The sequence below is a fragment of the Staurois parvus genome, unplaced genomic scaffold (genome assembly GCF_062004578.1).
Source record: "Staurois parvus isolate SC_StPar_1 unplaced genomic scaffold, SC_StPar_1.0 ptg000195l, whole genome shotgun sequence".
In the NCBI taxonomy this organism is placed as follows: domain Eukaryota; kingdom Metazoa; phylum Chordata; class Amphibia; order Anura; family Ranidae; genus Staurois; species Staurois parvus.
Genome location: NW_028317991.1, coordinates 9,860,012 through 9,881,893, shown reverse-complemented (window position 1 = coordinate 9,881,893; position 21,882 = coordinate 9,860,012). Strand labels below are relative to the sequence as shown.

The 21,882-nt window shown below is 41.8% G+C and overlaps 1 protein-coding gene across 1 annotated transcript in view; it reads right to left on the bottom strand.

Moving 5' to 3' along the window:
* RUNX1 (RUNX family transcription factor 1) overlaps positions 1-21,882 on the bottom strand; it is a 169,414-nt gene that overhangs the window by 139,803 nt on the left and 7,729 nt on the right. The window contains exon 2 of the mRNA XM_089677935.1: positions 8,828-8,984. Within this exon, the coding sequence (XP_089534061.1) occupies positions 8,828-8,984 (157 nt within the window). The remainder of the gene's footprint in view (positions 1-8,827; positions 8,985-21,882) is intronic.

The window sequence follows — 21,882 nt, the reverse complement described above, 5'->3', positions numbered from 1 at the left end:
CCCCCCTTACATTAGGAATTCCATCAGAGCCCCCTCCATATCAGAGTCCCCCCTTACATTAGGGTCCCCATTAGAGTCCACCAAACCATGGGTTTCTCCCTTTACATCTGGGTTCCCATCAGAGTTCCCTCTTACATCAGGATCTCCATCACAGTCCCCCTTATAGCAGAGTTCCCTCTTATTTCAGGTTTCCCACCAGATTCTTTATAACAGGGTCACCAACAGAGTTCCCTCTTACATCATGTTCCCCATCAGAGTCACTCCTATATCAAAGCCCCCCCCCCCCTATATCAGAGTTCCCATCAGTGTCCATCCTTACACCAGGGTCCCCATCAGAGTCCACCCTAAATCAGGGTCTCCATCAGAGCCCCTACCTTACATTAGGGTCCCCATTAGAGCCCCCCCCCCCATATCAGAGTCCCTCCTTACAGCAGGGTCCTTGTCAGAGTCCCCCTTACATCATGTGCTCATCAGAGTCCCACCTTATATGAGGGTCCCCATCTGGGTCCTCCTTATATAGGGGTCTCAATCTTGGTCCTCCTTACATAAGGGGTCCCATCAGAGCCCCCATTACATGAATTTAAACATCATCATCAGTGCAGTTTGAACAGAGTGGGGAGAAGAAAGAGAGATCCCTGGCGTGCTCCACATAGTGGTGGCTGATGGGACATGTAGGAATTCTCCCAGGCCTGGATGACCTGGCTCCGCCCACACAACTGCGCTCAATTCCAATGATCACACAATCCTGCATGAAGACACATTCCATGATTCAGCTACAAGGGAAGGTGGTTTGGATATTTGGGACACTTGTGACACCCTAAATATGAGTGTAGCCTGAACCGTGGTCTACAAGGCGGACGTATCCTTTAAGGATGATGATGGCTATTACAAGCTGAGACGTAAGGAGGACAAGCGCCAGACTTCTCCCACATCAGCCATCGATTCAATCTTCATTTTCTGCAGAATTTCTTTCCTCCAGGATCTGACGGGATGTCCCTCAGACGTGAGCCATTAACGAGAACCACAAAAGTACTTTTCAATTTGCCTGAATGACTCGCCGAGTCCAAACCGTCAATAAACGCGCAGGAAGCGGCGGTTTCAGTTCAGCGGGGAAACAAAATAGGCCGAAATTTGTCATTGCATAATCTTTGTTGTTTTGCTCTCAGAAATTCCTCTTTTTCTCTGTCGGAAGGCGGTTAGCGAGGCTCGGTGCGGTGAGGAAACACAGGAAATGTACAGTGCGTGGAGAGGGGGGTGCGCTTCCGACCGTTGGCCAAGGAGCATTTTTATCATCCGTCTTTGTGAGGGAGTACTGCGCGCCTCTTGCAGATTAAAGAGCTCCCTTCTGAAAGGCAACAGGTTATTGTAAACCGAGGAATCACACAATTCTAGAAGAGTGGCAGAAAAAAAGGCGCAGTTGATGCACTGAGTCCGCCCCTTTATTGCATTTTTTTTTTTTAATCCTTTTTGTCTGAGTATGGATTTATGTTTTTCCCAAGCATGCTTAAAGCTGAATTCCAGGAATACAACTACTTTGTAAAAGGTGAAGGCACACTATGAGTTAAGGTCAAGGAGGTGCATGATATCTCCTGGACTTCTATTTATTATTTATATCTGACAGGTCTATGGCTCTGCCAGAGCATACACTAACACTGGGAGCTGTGAGGAGGGAGAGGCACACTGAGCAGCTATGCCCGCCCCTCCCCTCTGCTGCCCATTCAGAGAAGCCTTTGTATTTTGTGAATGAGTTCACATAATACAAAGGCTTCTGTGACTGGGCAGGAAGGTGGGAGGGAAGGCCTAGCAGCTTCACCGACTCTAATGTTGAAGATGCTTAGGCCTGAGGCAAGGGCTCCCTAGAAATACAGCGATAGCCATCTTCCAGGAGAGCCATAAAACTGTCAGATGTAAATAATAGAAATAAACCAACGAGATGCCATGCACCTCCTTGGATGTGACTCAAAGTGTGCCTTTTTATGAAGGAGCTGAATTCCTAGAGTTCAGTTTTAACCTCTTGCCGCCCACATAACACATAGGTGTGGTGGCTAAGAGGGTGGGCTTTAATGCCCACACTCCACAAATATGTGTTCATGGACGGCAGAGGTTTTTGTGCTGATCCCAGCACAGTGATCAAGCTGACAATGTCAGCTCCAGGTCAGCAAGGCTGACTCCCCATCATCAGACCCATCAGCCAATCACAGCGGTCACATGAACAGGAAGACTTCCTTGCCCCCCCCAGAGGTAAAAGTCTAGTTAAAGAGACACCAGGGCTGGGTGAGAAGGGTTAAAATAGAAGTCCATATTTAATCCCAACCCCAGCACCACCTGCTTGGAGTTTGCACGTTCTCCCTGTGCCTGCGTTGGGTACTCCGGTTTCCTCCCACATTCCAAAGACATGCTTGTAGGTTAATTGGCTCCTGTCTAAATTGGCCCTAGTATGTGTATGTATGAATGTGAGTTAGGGACTGATGTGAATGTACAATATATATGTAAAGTGCTGCGTAAATTGACAGCGCTATATAAGTACCTGAAATAGATAAATAAATGTCCCTTTAAATAGTTTGTTCGGGCCAAGCTGACCCAAATGAGCGATTTCCATTACAGAATGACGCGGCCGCCATGTGCACTGTAATGGACTGTAGTAGTTTTAGTATTTTAGCAGCAGCATAGGTGATTTCCCGTCTTTTGCCCGAATTAAAGAAAGTCGTGGTTGAGTGCTTTTCCGCTATTACAGAGAAGCCTCCTATATTTTTTCAATGATTACAAGGCTTAACCCTTTGAGGACCGTAAGATTTTGGAACGCCAAAAGAGTAAATTTTTTTTGTTTTTAAAGTTCGTACACTTCAGTTGCTGTAACTAAGCCATTTCATGAAATAATTGGCAAAAAGCTAGATCCATTTGTTGTTTGTTGATAAGAACTAATATTTTGACTCAAACCAAAAAAAAAAAAGAGTTTTAAGTTCTTAAAATTTGATGAGACACGCAATTACAAACATGGGACAAATACGTCCCTTGGTCCTCAAAGGGTTAATCTGATTGTGGGTGGACAGCGTCTCGATTTTCCACCTCGGTCAATTGACTACCTCCCAGCCAGTCTAGTAAGGCCTTGACTACCCCAAGAAAAGTCAATTCCCTAGCGCTACCTTCTCATCCTCTGCTCTTTTTGGAGTGTCTAAATGCCCGTGCTGACCCAGCTCCTCTGTCGCTCCCATCAGCTTTTATGTAGGTTCTGGGGAATACCATACAGGGTCACAGTGGGTCTGCTGACATGACATTCAAGATGTAAGCACGCACAGAGGCGGACTGACAACTCATGGGGCCCCCGGGCAATAGGGGACCATGGGGCCCCTGTTTCCTTGCCCAAACTCAAAAAAGCCTATGAAAAAGGTACCAGGGGCATCTCATGGGGCCCCCTACTGACCCCGGGCCCGAGTTTCCAAATGGTCAGTCCGCCCCTGAGCACGCAGCTGCAGCTTCAGGACTTTCAGATGACTTTTTGGAGGATTTTACAGGTAACCAACGTATAAAATACATTCTATGTACATCAGATCTTATGGGAGGATCGCTGTGGAAATGAACGGTCTGGTGACAGGGACCCTTCAACCATCTGCAAGCTCAGTAATTGGACACAAGTATGCAAAAAAAAAAAAAACAGAAAAGAAAAAAGGAGAGCAGCACAATACGGCCACAAAAGGCTTTTCAAGGGAGACCGCTCTGCACAAGCACGCAACGTCTTTTCACATTTCACGGGTCACAAGAAGTTGTGTTGGATCTGCTTTTCAGCAATGTCCCCGTCTGTCATCCTTGACACTGCACACTGCTCCGTCTCCTACTGATGGATAAATATGTCAGATGGCGCACATGGCCGCCCCGAGAGGAAGTCACGGCGGACGGCTGTCAATCAAACACTTGTCATACAACGGGCGCCTGTGATGTCACAGTCACATGACCCCGTGTCTACAGCCGGACTGGCATGCCAGCGATGCGGGTGTGTTCTGTAAAATCCGTCCTGGCCTCATGACCTCAGCATGGTGACAAGCTGGAATAATAACCTCTTAGAGCTGTCAATCACAGCGCCTTCTGGTATGGCGAGCGGCGCGCTGGGAGTGACAGGGCGGTTAAAAATGTATTTGTAGCAATCAAGTTTTCACATTTTGGTAATGTTAAAGTTTATTTAAAGTGACACTAAATTCTGAACTAAAAAAATATATCGTGGTTGTAAACCTCAGACATGAAATATGAACAAAGCATATCTCTTTATAGAGTGTACTTGTCTCTATCCAGAGCACTGAGTGTCATTTCTGTCTGCTGCTTCCTTCCTCTGCTATCTGCATGAGTCACTTCTGACAAGTTTTCCTGACACCAAGAGAAAATTGGTGACAGGGGAGGAACCAGCAGATGATTGACAACCTCAACTCTCTTCCTGTAAGCTGTGTGAAGGGGGTGTGTGTTCCTTTCCTCCAATCAGCACTCAGATCTCCTCACTGATTTAACTTCAGCTCTCCACCCCCTTCTTTTCAGAGCTTAGAGATCCTGTGTAAATTCTGCACTTTGAATGGATGTAGAGAAGAGAAGACTGCAGATAAACAGGTACAACTTATGTCGGAGGATTTGTTTCATCTCTGTGTATCACCTGAGGCCAGTCAGTTCACTGGGTATAGGTAACAGTTTACAACCACTTTAACCATTAGCTGCCCGGCCTATAGCCGTTTGGCGGCCGCAAAAATGCTCTAGCTTTCCGGGTGAACGCCATTTGGTGTCCTCCCGCACATGCGCAGTTCACGCCGTTGCAGAGCCGCGCAGCGGCGCGATCTGTCACCGACCGTGTACCTCGGACACGGCCGATGACAGATCTGAGTACCGGCCCCCGTTGCCGGTACCATGTGACCTGCTGTGACCAATCACAGCAGGTCACATGACAGTTGTATACAATGGATGGCTTCATTCATGCCATCCATTGTATACTAGTGCCTAGCTGTAAATGGTCACAGTAGGTCACATGCACATGTCATGTGATTAGCTGTGGCCAAATCACAGCTAAGCACAAAAAAAAACAAAAAAAAACCCTGATTTCATTCAGGTAAATGCTTATAGTAAAGTAATTCTTTGCTATAAGCAAATTGTGTAAAAAAAAAAAAAAAAATACTGATCACTTCCCCAAAGTAGTACAATGTTACTATGGTAACATTGTACTACTTTGGTCATAGTAAAATATGAAAAAAAAATCTTAAAAAAAATAAAAAAAATGTAATAAAAAATTAAAAATGATAAAAAAATAAAAAAAAATTAAAAAAAATATATATATATTTTTTTTTCATACTGTCACCAGTCAGTGTCCCTGATCACCGCCATGCCAGTTATATGATAATGCTGTACTGCACTGGTGACAGTATGTAAAAAAGAAATAGTGAAAATAATTTTTTTAATTTTTTAATTTTCCGAAAAACTATGACAAAAAAAATACAACTTCAAAAAACTTGCCATTCCTCTTATGAAGTACGTCGGACTGTCTACTCTGCAAAAAGGGGTCATTTGGGGGATATCTGTACTGTTCTGACATTCTTGGACCTCAAGATATTAGATTGGCTGTCAGTACTTCAGGATTGATCAATATTCAGATCTATACCATAGTTTGTGAACTCTATAACTTTCCTACAAACTAAATAATACATCCTAATTTGGGTTATTTTCACCAAAGACATGTAGCAGAATACATCTCGGCCTAAATTTATGAAGAACAATTATTTATTTGTAAACTTTTATAACAGAAACAAAGAAAAACGTGTTTTTTTTTCAAAATGTTTGGTCTTTTTTTTGTTAATTTAGCAAAAAATAAAAACCCCAGCGGTGATTAAATACCACCAAAAGAAAGCTCTAGTTGTGTGAAGAAAATTATAAAATATTAGTTTGGGTACAATGTTGTATGACCGCGCAATTGTCATTCAAAGTGTGAGAGCGCTGAAACGTGAAAGATGGCCTGGGCAGGAAGGTGTAAAATTGCCCGGTATTGAAATGGTTAACACAAAAAAGTCTTTCTATTGCTCTCAGCCTCCTCCAAATCTCCTGATTCCTTTTCCTTTGTGATCTGACTTACTGTTAGAGGGTGGCTACATTCGTTCTCTGAGTGTGGGAATGTAGCCACCCTCTCTTGCGCGCTCCTGAGATGGACTTTGAGATTTGTAGTGTGCATAGAGCAATGTACATGTGACCACAACTAACGTGCCCTGCTTGTCCCAAACAAGGGGAAGCGAGGGGGAAAAAGAGCAGTTTGGGAGCTCACAGGGGAGGTTTTAAGGAGGCAGAAAAGCACAGTAAGAAACAATTTCATATAAAACAGATTACAGGGCCATTAATTAGGGGACATGTATGGATTATTTTTGGCGAATGCTAATATCGTTTAGGCTCCATTCACACTTGTGCATCTCCAAAGTCGCACAATTTCACTGTACAACTTTGCAGTGCGACTTTACACTCTCTGGACTGCATCAAGTCGCATCAACGCAGTGCAAACAGCTTTTTAAAATCGCTGCAACTTTAAGTCGCACAGATCCAAACAGGTGCCATTGAAAAGAATGGGCTGCAAACCTGCCATGCGACTTGTCATGTCCAAAGTTACATGACAAGTCCCACAAGTGGGAATGGAGCCCTAATGTCACGTTAAAGCGGTATGAAACCAAAAACCAAACATTTACTATATGGCAGAAGTTCTTAGATGTGATGGCTGCATTACTTTTCTTTTTAATTTCTCTTCTATTTTCATCTAGTGATCTGGCCAGTAAATCTGCTGTGTTTCAAAAGAACAAGCTCTCCAGCAGAATGTATCAGTTACAGAGATGAGACAAACCATTTACCACTGACAGGGATGCTTACAATGATCAGCTTTTATTCATGTAAAACCTTTATCCCAAAAGGGAAAAAAATGCTTATACAGTGAGAGCTGGAGTGCAGCTTTATTTGTTAGTGTACTGAAATCTGCTAGTACATCAAACACTACCCTCCCCCCAAACTACTGACAATGTTGTTGCCCAAAGGTGCCCCCTGTGCTCCTTCATCCAGAGTGGGGACACTCTAAGGCTAGGTTCACACCTATGCAGGTTGTGTTTGAGCCATTTCTGCATTGCGTTTTTGCACCTGAGTTTTTAAAGCATTTTTACGCATTTTATTTATTTATTTATTTCAGGCACTTATATATCGCCGTCAATTTATGCAGCACTTTACATATATATTGTACATTCACATCAGTCCCTAACCCTCAAGGGGTGTACAATCTAAGGTCCCTAACTTACATTCATACATACACATACTAGGGACAATTTAGACAGGATCCAATTAACTACCAGCATGTCTTTGGAGTGTGAGAGGAAACTGGAGTACCCGGAGGAAACCCACACAGGCACAGGGAGAACATGCAAACTCCAGGCAGGTGGTGCTGTGGTTGGGATTCAAACCAACGACCCTAGTACTGCCAGGCAGAAGTGCAAACCATTTAGCCAATGTGCTGCGTTTTTTGTTTTTTTTTCATTTTTCTTGTTGCTAGGCAGATTTAAAATGCAAAACGCATCAAAAACGCATCACAAATTCAGCATAAACGGATCAAAAATGCAGCAAAAACACACTACATGCTTTTTTGCAGCATTTCCATTGAAGTCTATAGAACCAAAAACACAACTTTTTCATAAAAAAAAGTCCCTGACCCTTTCCAAAAAGCGCACCCGGTGAAAACGCGGAGATGTGAACCTGTCCCATAGGAAATCATGTTACATGGACTGTACTGCGTTTCTGCAAAACGCTCCGGAAAACGCTTAGGTGTGAACCCGGGGTAATACAGGAAGAGTGTTACTGGCCAGATCACCAGGTGAAAACAGAGGAGAAAAAGAAAACTAATGCAGCCCCCACATCCAATGCTTGGTAAGCTGCAATATATTACATTTTCGGTTTTGTGTTAATAACGTTTTATTTGTTTTGGATAGACAAGGTTTGGTTAAACCCCTAGCCAGGATTTTATTTGCCGTCTGCAACCCCTCCGGGAGATTTTCCTTCATTTTCTGCCTTTGTTCCACATTTTGTGAAGCGCTGCGCAGACTGTTGGCGCAATATAAATCCTGTATAATAATAATAATAATATTTGGCCTCAGGAAGTCCTGAAGACTTTGGATCCACATGACAGCCAGGCAACTAGCAAGAGCGATGCTAGGCAATTTCGAGGCACTTTTTTTGCATGTCTGTTTGTACATCTTTTGCTCTTTTTTACGCATGGTAGGAGCAGAAATCGTGCATTTTTTACTTTTAAATGAGAGAGCCAGGAGGATAAAAAAAAAAGGTAAGTGGGCATTATCCAAGTGTTTCAATGGTCATTTAGAAGAGGTTCTCACTGTGCTGCCTGTTATACAAATGACCACTAGGGGGAGAACCTACAATTCTATATACAGAACAGCACTCTTGATTGAATCATTTCTTCCATAAAGAAATAGAAAACATTTTTTTGTTAACCAAGGACAACATTTTTTCGGGACCGTTCACTAAAAAAAAAAATTAATTTATTCATATTTTTTCTGAACTGCATATCCAATCTAATTGTTTAGTCTAATGATGTATAGGAGATACATTGTATCTTTAGCGGGTTCCACCTAGCCTAAGCATCCCTCCGAATCAGACATAACCATTCAGAATCTGGATAAAGCATTCTTAAGATTTTTCCACTGCGGATTAGATAATGAAAGGGGGAATCTGATTGGCTGCCATGGATAACGCCAACGCATCTTCAGTCACGGGTGTAATCCATACATTGTCCAATTTACAGCGTACATTTATAATATGCCGCCCTTACCTCTTCCCGACCTCCCGACGAATCTTAGGTCATTGAATCGGGCGACCTGGCTCTTCATCGCCGCTGTGGCGTTGCGGAGCTCGGCTGAGTAATTTTCATCGTTGCCCGCCATCACGGTGACCAGCGTGCCATCTGGAACGTCCCCTAGCGCCACCACCTGGCCAAAGAAAAGCAGACATCATCATTTCAGATTCCTGTATCCAATCCAATCTTGTAAGGTGCCCCATATGAGGACAGGGAGAAGCACGAGTGTCAAACTGGTGGTCCTGCATCTGTTGCCATACTACAAGTCCCATGAGGCATTGCAAAACTGACAGTTACAAGCATGACTCCCAAAGGCAGAGGCATGATGGGACTTGTAGTTTCGTAACAGCTGACACCCCTGACCTAAAAGAAGAAATGCCTGTACTGCCCAAAGTAACCAATCAGAATCTGGGAATCAGACTGTTGTAGGTTAAGGGAAGTGGGGGGGCTAAACATGCAATTCTTCCTCAGTGCTGCCCCCTTCCCCTTGCCTGCATAGGCTGCATAGGCAGCATGACCCTGGCCATTGCTACCATTTACTAAGCTGCACTAGAAAAATGACAGCTGAAGCCTGTCTGGTCACTATGGGCAGCACAGATTTTTTGTTGTTGTAAGCAGCTGTCATTACACAGCAATCCTATTTTTTTTAAATCGAATATATTCCATTGTCACCAATCAAACGTAATACTGACAATACACGAATAGGTCCAACCACTATTGTTTCAATATTTCGATCGACTCCATCAATTATGAATTGGTTTTCAATACCAATCTGAACACATTGGCCCAATTGTGTTAATGAAGCAGAGATGAATGAGGCTGGATCCATTGCAAATAGTCACATTGGTTCCCAGCTGGTTGTATAGTGTATGGCAAGATCGATCAATGCTCAAACAATCACTTTTTCTTATGTCTACTATTTCCAAAAAGTGACGAGATCAATACAGAAGTATCCACCATCAGGGAATGATCCTTTCAGGCATATCGCTGGCTAAGGCTGGATTGCATTTCCATACATTCCCTGATCCTTTGAGGGCAGCAAGGCGTGCACTATCCCGGACATTCGAGATGTGGTTGTAGCCTCCGTTGAGTCCACCACAGGGGCGGACTGACCATTTGGAAACTCAGGCACTGCCCAAGGGCCCGGGATCAGTAGGGGGCCCCATGAGATGCCCCTGGTACCTTTTTCATAGGCTTTTTTGAGTTTGGGCAAGGACACAGGGGCCCCATGATCCCCTATTGCCCAGGGGCCCCATGAGTTGTCAGTCCGCCCCTGCTCCACCCCCCAAGTGCAGGAGTATCTGTGTTTGTCATTTTTCATTTTCATACGTTTCATAGGCGTTATCAACAATGCTGCGTTTTCATGCACTGCCATTGCCTTTTTAAAAATGCACATCACAGCGCAGTAAAATGCAGCACAAGGTGCTGGAAAACACATCTTAATGAGCGTCAATGCACATGGCTTTTCTGTGCATTATAATGCCCACTGTGCTGCGAATGAGCCGATACCAGACAATAATGTGCGTCAATGCATCAAAAAAGGGCAGTGCATTGCAGAGATGTGAACTAACACCACTTAAAACAGACCTGGACTGGGAGGATCAAATATGTAAATTGGAGGAACTCTATCATTTGAATGAAGATAAGATGGAGAGTCACCATACAAGATGGAACCAATGGGAGGAATTCAAAAAGTCAAGGCTAGCCTTAGAGGTTATGGGGGATTAACATAGAAGAATATGGAAACATATTTTGTTCTTCCTTTATAGGGATTACGATCTCCAGAAATGAACAGGAAAATGCAGAGCAGAAGGGGTCAGGGATTGGATTGGGGGGGATGGATGGTATATAGGTAAGGGGAGGGGGGGAGGGACGAAATGATAAATGTTTTGATAATATGCTAAGGTTTTAATGAGTAAGTTTGTATAACTTGTTTATCTGAAAAAATAATAAATATTTAAATTAAAAAAAAAAAAAACAGACGTGGACAAATTGCGGCCCCAGGGCCACATCCGGCCCTTTAGCTGTCCCTATCCGACTCTAAATGCCTCCACTGTCATGTCTCTCTGATCCCGTCAGCTTCCTCCATTTTCCAAGGCACAAAGTTAATAGTGAAAAGAACGAAGTTTGTCCCTCCACCACAGTCCCAGTTTCTCATGCTTCCACTTGCCCGCCCCAACTTAGAATAATGGGTAACCCATGTACATGTACTGTAAGTGGTTCTAAAGCTAAAATGTTTTTTTTACCTTACAGCATTCCCTGCCTCTTAGATTGTAAGCTCTAAAGATCAGGGCCCTCTGTTCGTTGAATAATCATTTCTGTGGATAGTACCAAACACATCCATATAACCCCAAGATGCTCTTGTCCAGTTCTCACGGTCAACGCGTTTCGCTGTGAGAAGTCTAATTTGTATTTATTTGATTAATGATAATAGCAGTCACTCCCACTATGTCATACAGACACGAAGAAGCTACAACACTAGCGAAACGCGTTGCCCGTGAGAACTGGCCGAGAGCATCTTGATTATATGGATGTATTTTGTACCATCCACAGTAATGATTATTCAAGTTCTGTACTTGTAGAGGGAATATACACATATATAGAGGGGTATCCCCAGTTTGCTTGTTAACCAACAGCTTTTTATATCATGTTTTTCACTCCCTTATTATATCACGCCTTGACCACTGTAACTCCCTCCTCATCAGCTTACCTCACCGCAGGCTATCCCCGCTTCAGTCGATCTTGAATGCTGCAGCCAGACTCATCCACCTTACTAACCGCTCCGTATCCACCACCCCCCTCTGCCAATCCCTCCATTGGCTACCGATTGCCCAACAGATAAAATTCAAAATGCTAACATTGACGTACAAAGCTGTTCATAATTCTGCCCCAAACTACATCACCGACCTGATATCCAAATACCACCCAAAACATACTCTCCGCTCCTTACAAGACCCCATGCTCTCTAGTTCCCTGGTCTCCTCCTCCCATGCCGTCTCCAGGACTTCTCCAGGGCTTCCCCCATCCTCTGGAACTCTCTACCCCAATTCATCAGACTATCACCTACTCTCCTCACCTTTAGGCGCACTCTGAAAACTTACCTGTTCAGGAAAGCGTACCCCGCCCTCAGCTAATTACCGATCTCCTCCACTTTTCCTACCACTCCATCCCCCACAGCTATTTCCTCATGTACCACTATCCCCTCCCTCCTAGATTGTAAACTCCAAGGAGCAGGGCCCTCGAACCCCTCGTGTATTGAATTGTATTGTTACTGTACTGTCTCATGTACTGTCTCCCATTGTAATGTACAGCGCTGAGCAAACTTGGCGCTATACAAATCCTGTATAATAATAATAATGTTTTTAGATTTGTATAATAAAGTGTATCATTTTTAAGTATTTGGTTTGTCTCATGCTGTGCCCTTAAAGTCCACCATTCACCGTACAAGGCGCTTTGTTGGATTGTTTTGCTATGTATGTTTTGGATGTGGCACTATGAAAGCTATGATGTCTGGCTTTAAAAAATGTGCATTCTAAAAAACATATGAACATGCATATTGGCCAAAAAGGATCAGAATGAATAGTTATTTTGTGATGTTCTAGAATTTGTGGTATATACTCATATGCACATTTAGACATCAATTTTCTTCATTCATGACTGTGTTTTATTCATGCAGCACTGATGAAGGGGGGGTAGTGTTGCTTCCGAAACGCATTGGAGGTTTTTATATAACTTTTTTTACCAGCAATTAAAATGATCTAGAAACCTTTCATTCGATTTTGGTCTGACACTCCTTGCTGTATTTCTATGGTTTCTGGAACTGTATTGAGACAGCCATGACACCCGCAGCTGCCTGAATATCCCAACAGTCACTGCATCAGATTGGATACAATCACTGTTCGGCAGATCATTTCAGACGATTTTTAAATTGACTTTAGTCAAGCTGGATGGTGTTTGCAGGGCCAACCATGGCATGAATAGCGGCTGATTCAGCAGGAATCGGAGAAAAGTCAGGCTGCAATGGCCAGCTTTAGACTGTGCAAGGGATGAGAATAAATGGAAGAGTTCTTTAATTAGGAAGGCTTATATTAAAATTCTTCAGAATAGACTAAGTAACAAGAGATCGCTTCAACAGTTTCCGGAATATCTTTCAAAGTGTATATGGTTCATGTGAAGCGGACTGAACTTTTCTTGGGAAATCTAGATTTACACTGAAATGTTGTACATTATGCAGCTTGGCTTATTCTGTTCAGCTCGGGGGGCTGAATAACAGAACTCTACAGCTGGTCATACACTGAGAATTTGGACCAGTTCCTGATGAACCGGCTAAAATTTGCTTTGTGGGTGGCCCTGCTGGCACCCGTCCTCCCTCCGGACATCCTTCAGCTGAAAAACTGAAGCAGAAAAATTGTAGGTTGGATCCAATCAGATACAATATCCTGCATTGCAGATTCATCTATCCGTTATGTACAGTGCTATGTCAATGCAGGGATGGAGGATCCTGCTGGACTATATAGCATTATATAGATGAGAGAGTAGTGCTACATAGCTAGAGGAATTGAGAAATGGTGCTATATAGATGGAGAAATTGTGCTGTATAGATAAAGGAATGGCAGTATATAGATGGAGGAGTGGTGCTATATAGATGAAGGAATTGAGGACTAGCGCTAAATAGATGAAGGAATGGTGATATATAGATGGAGGAATGGCACTATATAGATGGAGGAATGGCACTATATAGATGGAGGAATGGTGATATATAGATGGAGGAATGGCACTATATAGATGGAGGAATGGCACTATATAGATGGAGGAATGGTGATATATAGATGGAGGAATGGCACTATGTAGATGGAGGAATGGTGATATATAGATGGAGGAATGGCACTATATAGATGGAGGAATGGCACTATATAGATGGAGGAATGGTGATATATAGATGGAGGAATGGCACTATGTAGATGGAGGAATGGTGCTTTATAGATGAAGCAATGGCACTATACAGATGGAAGAATGAAGGAATTACACTATATAGATGGAGGAATGGCACATTATAATTTAAGGAATGATGCTAAATAGATTAAGGAATGGCACTATATATAGATAAAGGAGTGATGCTATATAGATGAAGGAATTGAGGACTGGCACTCTATAGATCAAGGAATGGTGCTATATAGATGGAGGAATGGCACTATATAGATGAAGGAATGGTGATATATAGATGGAGGAATGGCACTATGTAGATGGAGGAATGGTGCTTTATAGATGAAGCAATGGCACTATACAGATGGAAGAATGAAGGAATTACACTATATAGATGGAGGAATGGCACATTATAATTTAAGGAATGATGCTAAATATATAGATGGAGGAATGGCGCAATATAGATGGAGGGATGGCACTATAGAGATATAGGAGTGATGCTATATAGATGAAGGAATTTAGGACTGGCACTCTATAGATCAAGGAATGGTGATATATAGATGGAGGAATGGCACTATATAGATGGAGGAATGGCACTATATAGATGGAGGAATGGCGCTATATAGATGGAGGAATGGCGCTATATAGATGAAGGAATGGCACTATGTAGATGGAGGAATGGCACTATACAGATGGAGGAATGGTGCTACATAGATGGAGGAATGGTGCTATATAGATGGAGGAATGGTGCTATATAGATGGAGGAATGGCACTATATAGATGAAGGAATGGTGATATATAGATGGAGGAATGGCACTATGTAGATGGAGGAATGGTGCTTTATAGATGAAGCAATGGCACTATACAGATGGAAGAATGAAGGAATTACACTATATAGATGGAGGAATGACACATTATAATTGAAGGAATGATGCTATATAGATGGAGGAGTTGTACTATATCAATGAAGGAATGGAGGAATGGCGCTATATAGATGGAGGAATGGCACAATATAGATGAAGGAGTGGCACTATATAAATGGAGAAATAGAGGACAGGAACTATATAGATAATAGAATGGAAGACTGGTGCTATAAAGATGGAGAAATTACAGATTAGATTATATAGCGCTATGGAGAAATATTTAACACAATAAAAAGGGAGGAACAGAAAAATGGTGCTATACAGATGTAGGACAGGTGCTATACAGATGGAGGAATTATAGATTAGAATATAGTGCTATATAGATGGAGGAATGGAGTCTGTAGGCTGAACAAAGAGAATCCATCAGTGTACAGCCATCTTTAATGGTCCATAAATGTATTCTTCCAATTCAGTCAGTATAACTACTTTCATTCCAGCTTTATATCAGCTTCCTATAACACTCTAGGAGTTAGAAGAATTAGAGGACAATGTATAGAAATTTTTGACTGGCTGTTTACAAAAAGCAAAGTAAATGTCTGCCATATTCATTCAATATTTTTACATAAAAGAACATTGAGAATGAGTAAAAAAAAGTGCAAATATAATATATGGATCATCTTTCTAAAACGTACCCAAAGCCCATTTCCTGGGACTTCTGGCCCCGGTTTTATAAAGTGCGGAGGAGACATTTCCCAAGTGTGGGGGGGATAGACTCGGGATGCTAATAGCCAACCATCTGAAAAGAGGCTAAATAAACTCAAGCCTACATTTAAGACGTTCACAAGCCGAACTGAATGTCTCATCTTTCCAAAGACATAAAACAGGAGGGAGAAAAAAAATCTGAGATGAAAAGCATAAAATATTCCAAAGCTTTTAGAAGGTTCTTTTTCTTACGCTAAACCTGAAATAAACTAAAAACACAACAGACTGGAAGCAGACTAAACTGACAAGACGGGACATGCAGCGTTCTGACAGTATTGTGTTTAAATGCTCCGTCTTAAAGATTAGCTGTAAGCTGTCTACATTTACTGTACTTGATGAATCAACCTCGCTAAGTGTTCGCTGGCTCATTTATTGGGTTATTTTACAAAAGGAGGAATGTTTACATGGTTCGGGGTATATGTTTCTACTGAATCGGGATGGTTGTAGGACACACAGGCCCAATAATAAAGAGAACTCCTCCAGTCATCTGTCTTCTTCGCTCAAGGCAAGACGGCAGGTTTTGCAAAGCCATCCTATAGCGGATATATACTACATGTACCCAACCAGAAGGGGGCGTACAATCAAGGGTAGCTTGGTTTCAGAGTTTCGGTAAGACTGTAGAGTTGTTAACAAAATGTGCCAATGTATCAGCTTGAAAACAGGCTACATATAAAGATTAGGAACATTGATTTCAACTATCTCAAGAGGGTCAGCACAGGAGAGAATACAGAGGTCAACCTCTACTTAATGAAGGGTTAGTGTTAGGGTTACAGATAAGGTTAGTGTTAGGGTTACAGGTAAGGATAGTGTTACAAGGAGGGTTGTGCTAGTACTGCAATTACAGCAAGGGTTCATATTGGGGTTACATGGAGGTTAGGATTAAAGAGAGGGAAAAGTTTAGGATTACATGGCGAGTTAGTGTTAGGGTTACAAGTTGGGTAAGTATTAAAGTTAGATTGAGAATTACTGTTAGGGTTACACAGAAAGTAAGTGTTAAGCTTGGAATTACAACAAGGGTTCATTTTGAGGGTTACATGGAGGTTAGGATTATACGGAGGGGATAGGTTAGGATTACCAAAGAAGTTTTAGGGTTACAAGGAGGGTTAGTATTAAAGCTAGATGGAGAATTAGTGTTAGGGTTACACAGGAGATTAGTTTTAGGCTTGGAATTACAACAAGGGTTCATGTTGAGGGTTACATGGAGGTTAGGATTATACAGAGGGGAAAGGTTAGGATTACCAAAGAAGTGTTAGGGTTACAAGGAGGGTTAGTATTAAAATTAGATGGAGAATTTGTGTTAGGGTTACAGGAAGGATTAGTGTTAAGATTAGATGGAAAATTAGTGTTAGGATTACAGGAAGGGTTATTGTTAGGCTTGGAATTACAGCAAGGGTTCATGTTGGGGTTACATGGAGGTAGGGATTTGAATGGAAGGGAAAGGTTAGTATTACCGAATAGTATTAAGGTTAAAAGAATGGTTAGTGTAAAGCTAAATGGAGAATTAGTGTTAGAGTTAGTGTTAAAGCTAGATGGAGAATTAGTGTTAGAGTTAGTGTTAAAGCTAGATGGAGAATTAGTGTTAGGGTTAGTGTTAAAGCTAGATGGAGAATTAGTGTTAGAGTTAGTGTTAAAGCTAGATGGAGAATTAGTGTTAGGGTTAGTGTTAAAGCTAGATGGAGAATTAGCGTTAGGATTACAAGGAGGGTAATTATTAAAATTAGATGGAGAATTATTTTTAGGGTTTCAGGAAGGGTTAGTGTTATACAGAGAATTAGTGCCGGTGTTACAGGGAAGGGTAGTGTTAGGCTTGGACTTACAGCAAGATTTCATATTGGGGTTACATGGAGGTTGGGATTAAAGGGAGGGGACATGGTAAGATTAGCAAAAAAAAAGTGTTAGGGTTACAAGGTGGGATAGTATTAAAGTTAGATGGAGAATTAGTGTTAGTTAGTATTATATTTGGAGAGGGGTTAGTGTTAAGGTTACAGGGAGGGTTAGTGTTACAGGGAGAGTTAATATTAAGCCTACAATTACAGCAAGGGTTAATGCTGGGGTTACATGGAGAGTTAGTGTTAGGATTACAAAGAGGGAAAAGGTTAGCGTTATGTGAAGAGTTAGGGTTAGATGGAGAGTTTGTGTTGGGGTTACGTGTAGGGTTAGTGTTGGTCCCCTTTCACATGGGGCGGGATCTGTCTGCTGATCCCCCAATGAGCAGAATGGGATTGGTAGATGGCTGGTCTGTATCCGCTCCGCTTATGCAGAGTGGACACAGACACAGCACACTTTACCCTATGGTCAGTTGGATGATAGGTATATAGGGAGGTCAGTGATAAGTATATAGGGAGGGTTGCTGATAGGTATACAGGGAGGGTTAGTGATAGGTATACAGGGAGGGTTAGTGATAGGTATACAGGGAGGGTTAGTGATCGGTATACAGGGAGGGTTACAGATAGGTATACAGGGAGGGTTAGTGATAGGTATACAGGGAGGGTTAGTGATCGGTATACAGGGAGGGTTACAGATAGGTATACAGGGAGGGTTAGTGATCGGTATACAGGGAGGGTTAGTGATAGGTATACAGGGAGGGTTACAGATAGGTATACAGGGAGGGTTACTGATAGGTTACTGATAGGTATACAGGGAGGGTTAGTGATCGGTATACAGGGTGGGTTAGTGATAGGTATACAGGGAGGGTTACTGATAGGTATACAGGGAGGGTTACTGATAGGTATACAGGGAGGGTTAGTGATAGGTATACAGGGAGGGTTAGTGATAGGTATATATGGAGGGTTAGTGATAGGTATACAGGGAGGGTTAGTGATCGGTATACAGGGAGGGTTAGTGATCGGTATACAGAGAGGGTTAGTGATAGGTATACAGGGTGGGTTAGTGATAAGTATATATGGAGGGTTAGTGATCGGTATACAGGGAGGGTTAGTGATAGGTATACAGGGAGGGTTAGTGATATGTATATAGGGAGGGTTTGTTATAGGTATATAGGGAGGGTTAGTGATAGGTATACAGGGGGGATTAGTTATAGGTATACAGGGAGGGTTAGTGATAGGTATATAGGGAGGGTTAGTGATAGGTATACAGGGAGGGTTAGTGATAGGTATACAGGGAGGGTTAGTGATAGGTATACAGGGAGGGTTAGTGATAGGTATACAGGGAGGGTTAGTGATAGGTATACAGGGAGGGTTAGTGATAGGTATACAGGGAGATTTAGTGATAGGTATATAGGAAGGGTTAGTGATAGGTATACAGGGAGGGTTAGTGATAGGTATACAGGGAGAGTTAGTGATAGGTATACAGGGAGGGTTAGTGATAGGTATACAGGGAGGGTTAGTGATAGGTATATAGGGAGGGTGAGTGTTAAGAATACAGAGAATTAGTGATCGGTACACAGGAAGGGTTAGTGATAGGAATACAGGAAGGGTTAGTGATAGGAATACAGGGAGGGTTAGTGATAGGTATACAGGGAGGGTTAGTGATAGGAATACAGGGAGGGTTAGTGATAGGTATACAGGGAGGGTTAGTGATAGGAATACAGGAAGGGTTAGTGATAGGTATACAGGGAGGGTTAGTGATAGGTATATAGGAAGGGTTAGTGATAGGTATACAGGGAGGGTGAGTTGTAAGAATACAGCGAGTGTTAGTGATCAGTATACAGGAAGGGTTAGTGATAGGTATATAGGAAGGGTTAGTGATAGGTATACAGTAAGGGTCAGTGTTAGGTATACATGGAGGGTCAGTGATAGGTATACATGGAGGGTCAATTATAGGTATACAGGGAAGGTTAGTGTTAGGAATACAGGGAGGGTTAGAGTTAGGGTTCAAATTATAGGGTGGGTTAGTATTAGGGTTATTGGGAGGAATACTTTTTGGGTTACAGGGTGGGTTAGTGTTAGGGTTCAAATCACGGGGAAGGTTAGTCTTTGGGTTACAAGGAGGGTGTTAGGATTACAGGAAAGGTTAGGGGTACAAGAGGTCTAGTGTTAGAGTTGGGGCCACAGAGAGGTTAAGCGTTGCAGTTATAGTCAGTGTTAATGTTCATTGAACAATTTGAATATGGTAAAGCTGTGTTCACTTCAATCATCAAGTCATATACAAGCAAACATCCATTTCTTTCTTACTGTCATTGAATATGATAGGACATTTAAAGTAAACATATGTTCCTCTTGCAAAGATAACATTCACCTTCCTAAGTGAACAGTCTCTACTCTTAAATAAATAAAACAACACCATTGATTTCAGTGTGTACAAATGAGACATCCTATGTATAGCTAAACCAAAATTATATATATATATATTCTATGCCATAAATGTCATGTATGATTGTATAGCAATAGTTCCCTGCAGGACCAGGTTTTATAAAGTGACTCAGCAGTAAACTGTCCCTGATTTTTTTCAATACTTGCAAACTGTCCATCCAATAATGTCTGAGTGGTAGTAAAAGTGAACTGTACATCAGATGATACTCTGATAACATTATCACTTTATATATAAATGCAGTTATAAAACAGCTTTTTTAGCTATAAGAAGTCTATGAACACACCCTTCAGGTCACCCATACCCATATACAGGTGCCAGATCCAACTCTTTTTTTACTTGTGTGACAATCTTTATGTCTGTGGGTGCAAGCAGACTATTACAGACTCCATGGTCATCCAATCTCTTGGCAAATACTGATTCACAATGAATCGGTGGGTAATCTGATCATTCATGTTTATGTTTAAAAAAGTGGTTGGATTGGATTGTGTCCATACCTACTACTACAGAAATAAGATTTGAAGCTAATTCCTTGGTGGTGAAGAGTGTTTTCCGATCGTTACTTCAATGCTATAGACTTTCTCTACCGAGGAACTCTAAATGATATCTAAAGGATGCTTACCGTTACCATAAATAATCATGAATTCTGTGTGTGATCCTTTAAAACAGGCGAGTGAATAGATTTATAGGAAGAAGGACAAACTACAGATTCTCGTTCTACCACTGGAATTTTCTGGCAACATCGGTCTATTGATGTCTCAAAGAATTCATTTATTTTTCTTAGGCAAATGAATGACTGATTCATAATGGCACGCCCTGGAATCCCGTTATCTCTGGTGAACATGTAGCCTAATGTCTATGGCCCCAACACTGGCATCCAAAGTTTTTTAAGAAGCCACAGAACCGGTCCCCCTCATCTACAGCCAAATTTAAAAGACTAAACCCCTCCAGATAATATTGTATTATAATCTGCGGAAGTCAACGGAACTTTTCAGCTTTCACAGACATAAAAGGGAAAGTATCTGATTTGTATAACTTTGTGAATGATCTGCCCATTACTGCAACACAAGTGAGATTTATTGGCCAAATTTTTGACACAATTTAATCAATGGTGGTATCCTGGGAGCCTTCTAACGCTTTATGAAATCGTCCTACAAAATGTCATCTATTTTTAATCTATGACCGGTTACAAAACGGACACCGTTCTCTTTGTTGTATTCTTCTTCTGTGACATTCCTGTCTGTAATGTTTTGTAGAATAGATGTCGGGCAGAGCGCTGCCAATGGCTGCATTCCTGCCTTTTGTATTACACCTCTCCTCCGTGTTGTAAGTTCACCTTTTTATTCTGAATCTTCCAGAAGGCAAACAGTGTTAACACAAGCCAGGCGCCAAACTCTCCTCTTCTGATTTTCTTCAGCTTTATTGACTGAAAGGTGCAAAAAACAAACCTCTCGGGGCGAAAGTTCATTGATGCGCTTTTTTCAAGATTATAGAACTGAAAAATGAACTGAAATATATATATATATTGTACTACTCTACTGGGTGAAGGGGGAGGGTGAGCTTAGAACCTATTTCGCTATGTGCGTATTCATGTGTGTGTACGTATGGAGAAAGAAAGAAAGAAAGAAAGAAAGAAAGAAGAAAGAAAGAAAGAAAGAAAGAAAGAAAGAAAGAAAGAAAGAAAGAAAGAAAGAAAGAGGAGAGAAGAGAGATATAGAGAAAAAAAGATAAAATTAGATATATACAGAGGTATGTATCTATAGAATATATATGCTACGAGGGAGATTTACTAAAACTGCAGCACTCAAAATCTGGTGCAGCTGTGCATGGTAGCCAATCAGCTTTTAACTGCAGCTTGTTCTGTGCGGAGTTGCACCAGAATTTTACAGTTTAATAAATAAACCCCTATGTGTCTATCTATCTATCTATCTAAATATATCTGATATAAAAACAGGCACCAGCACAAACTTTAATCTGTTTATAAACATCACAGATCACTTGGCAAACATCTGAATAACAGTAAGACTGTTAATAGTATCTATGGCCATGTCTACGGGGTAGTTGAGCCTTAATGATCCACCCCAAGAGGGAACTTGGTAGACAATGGTTTTCATACAGGGGTACCTATTAAAAAAAAAGCTGACAAATACCTATCAATCTTTTAATTATCCAAATGTTGCATCATTCACTTGTACTTCTATCAGTCTATCTAGG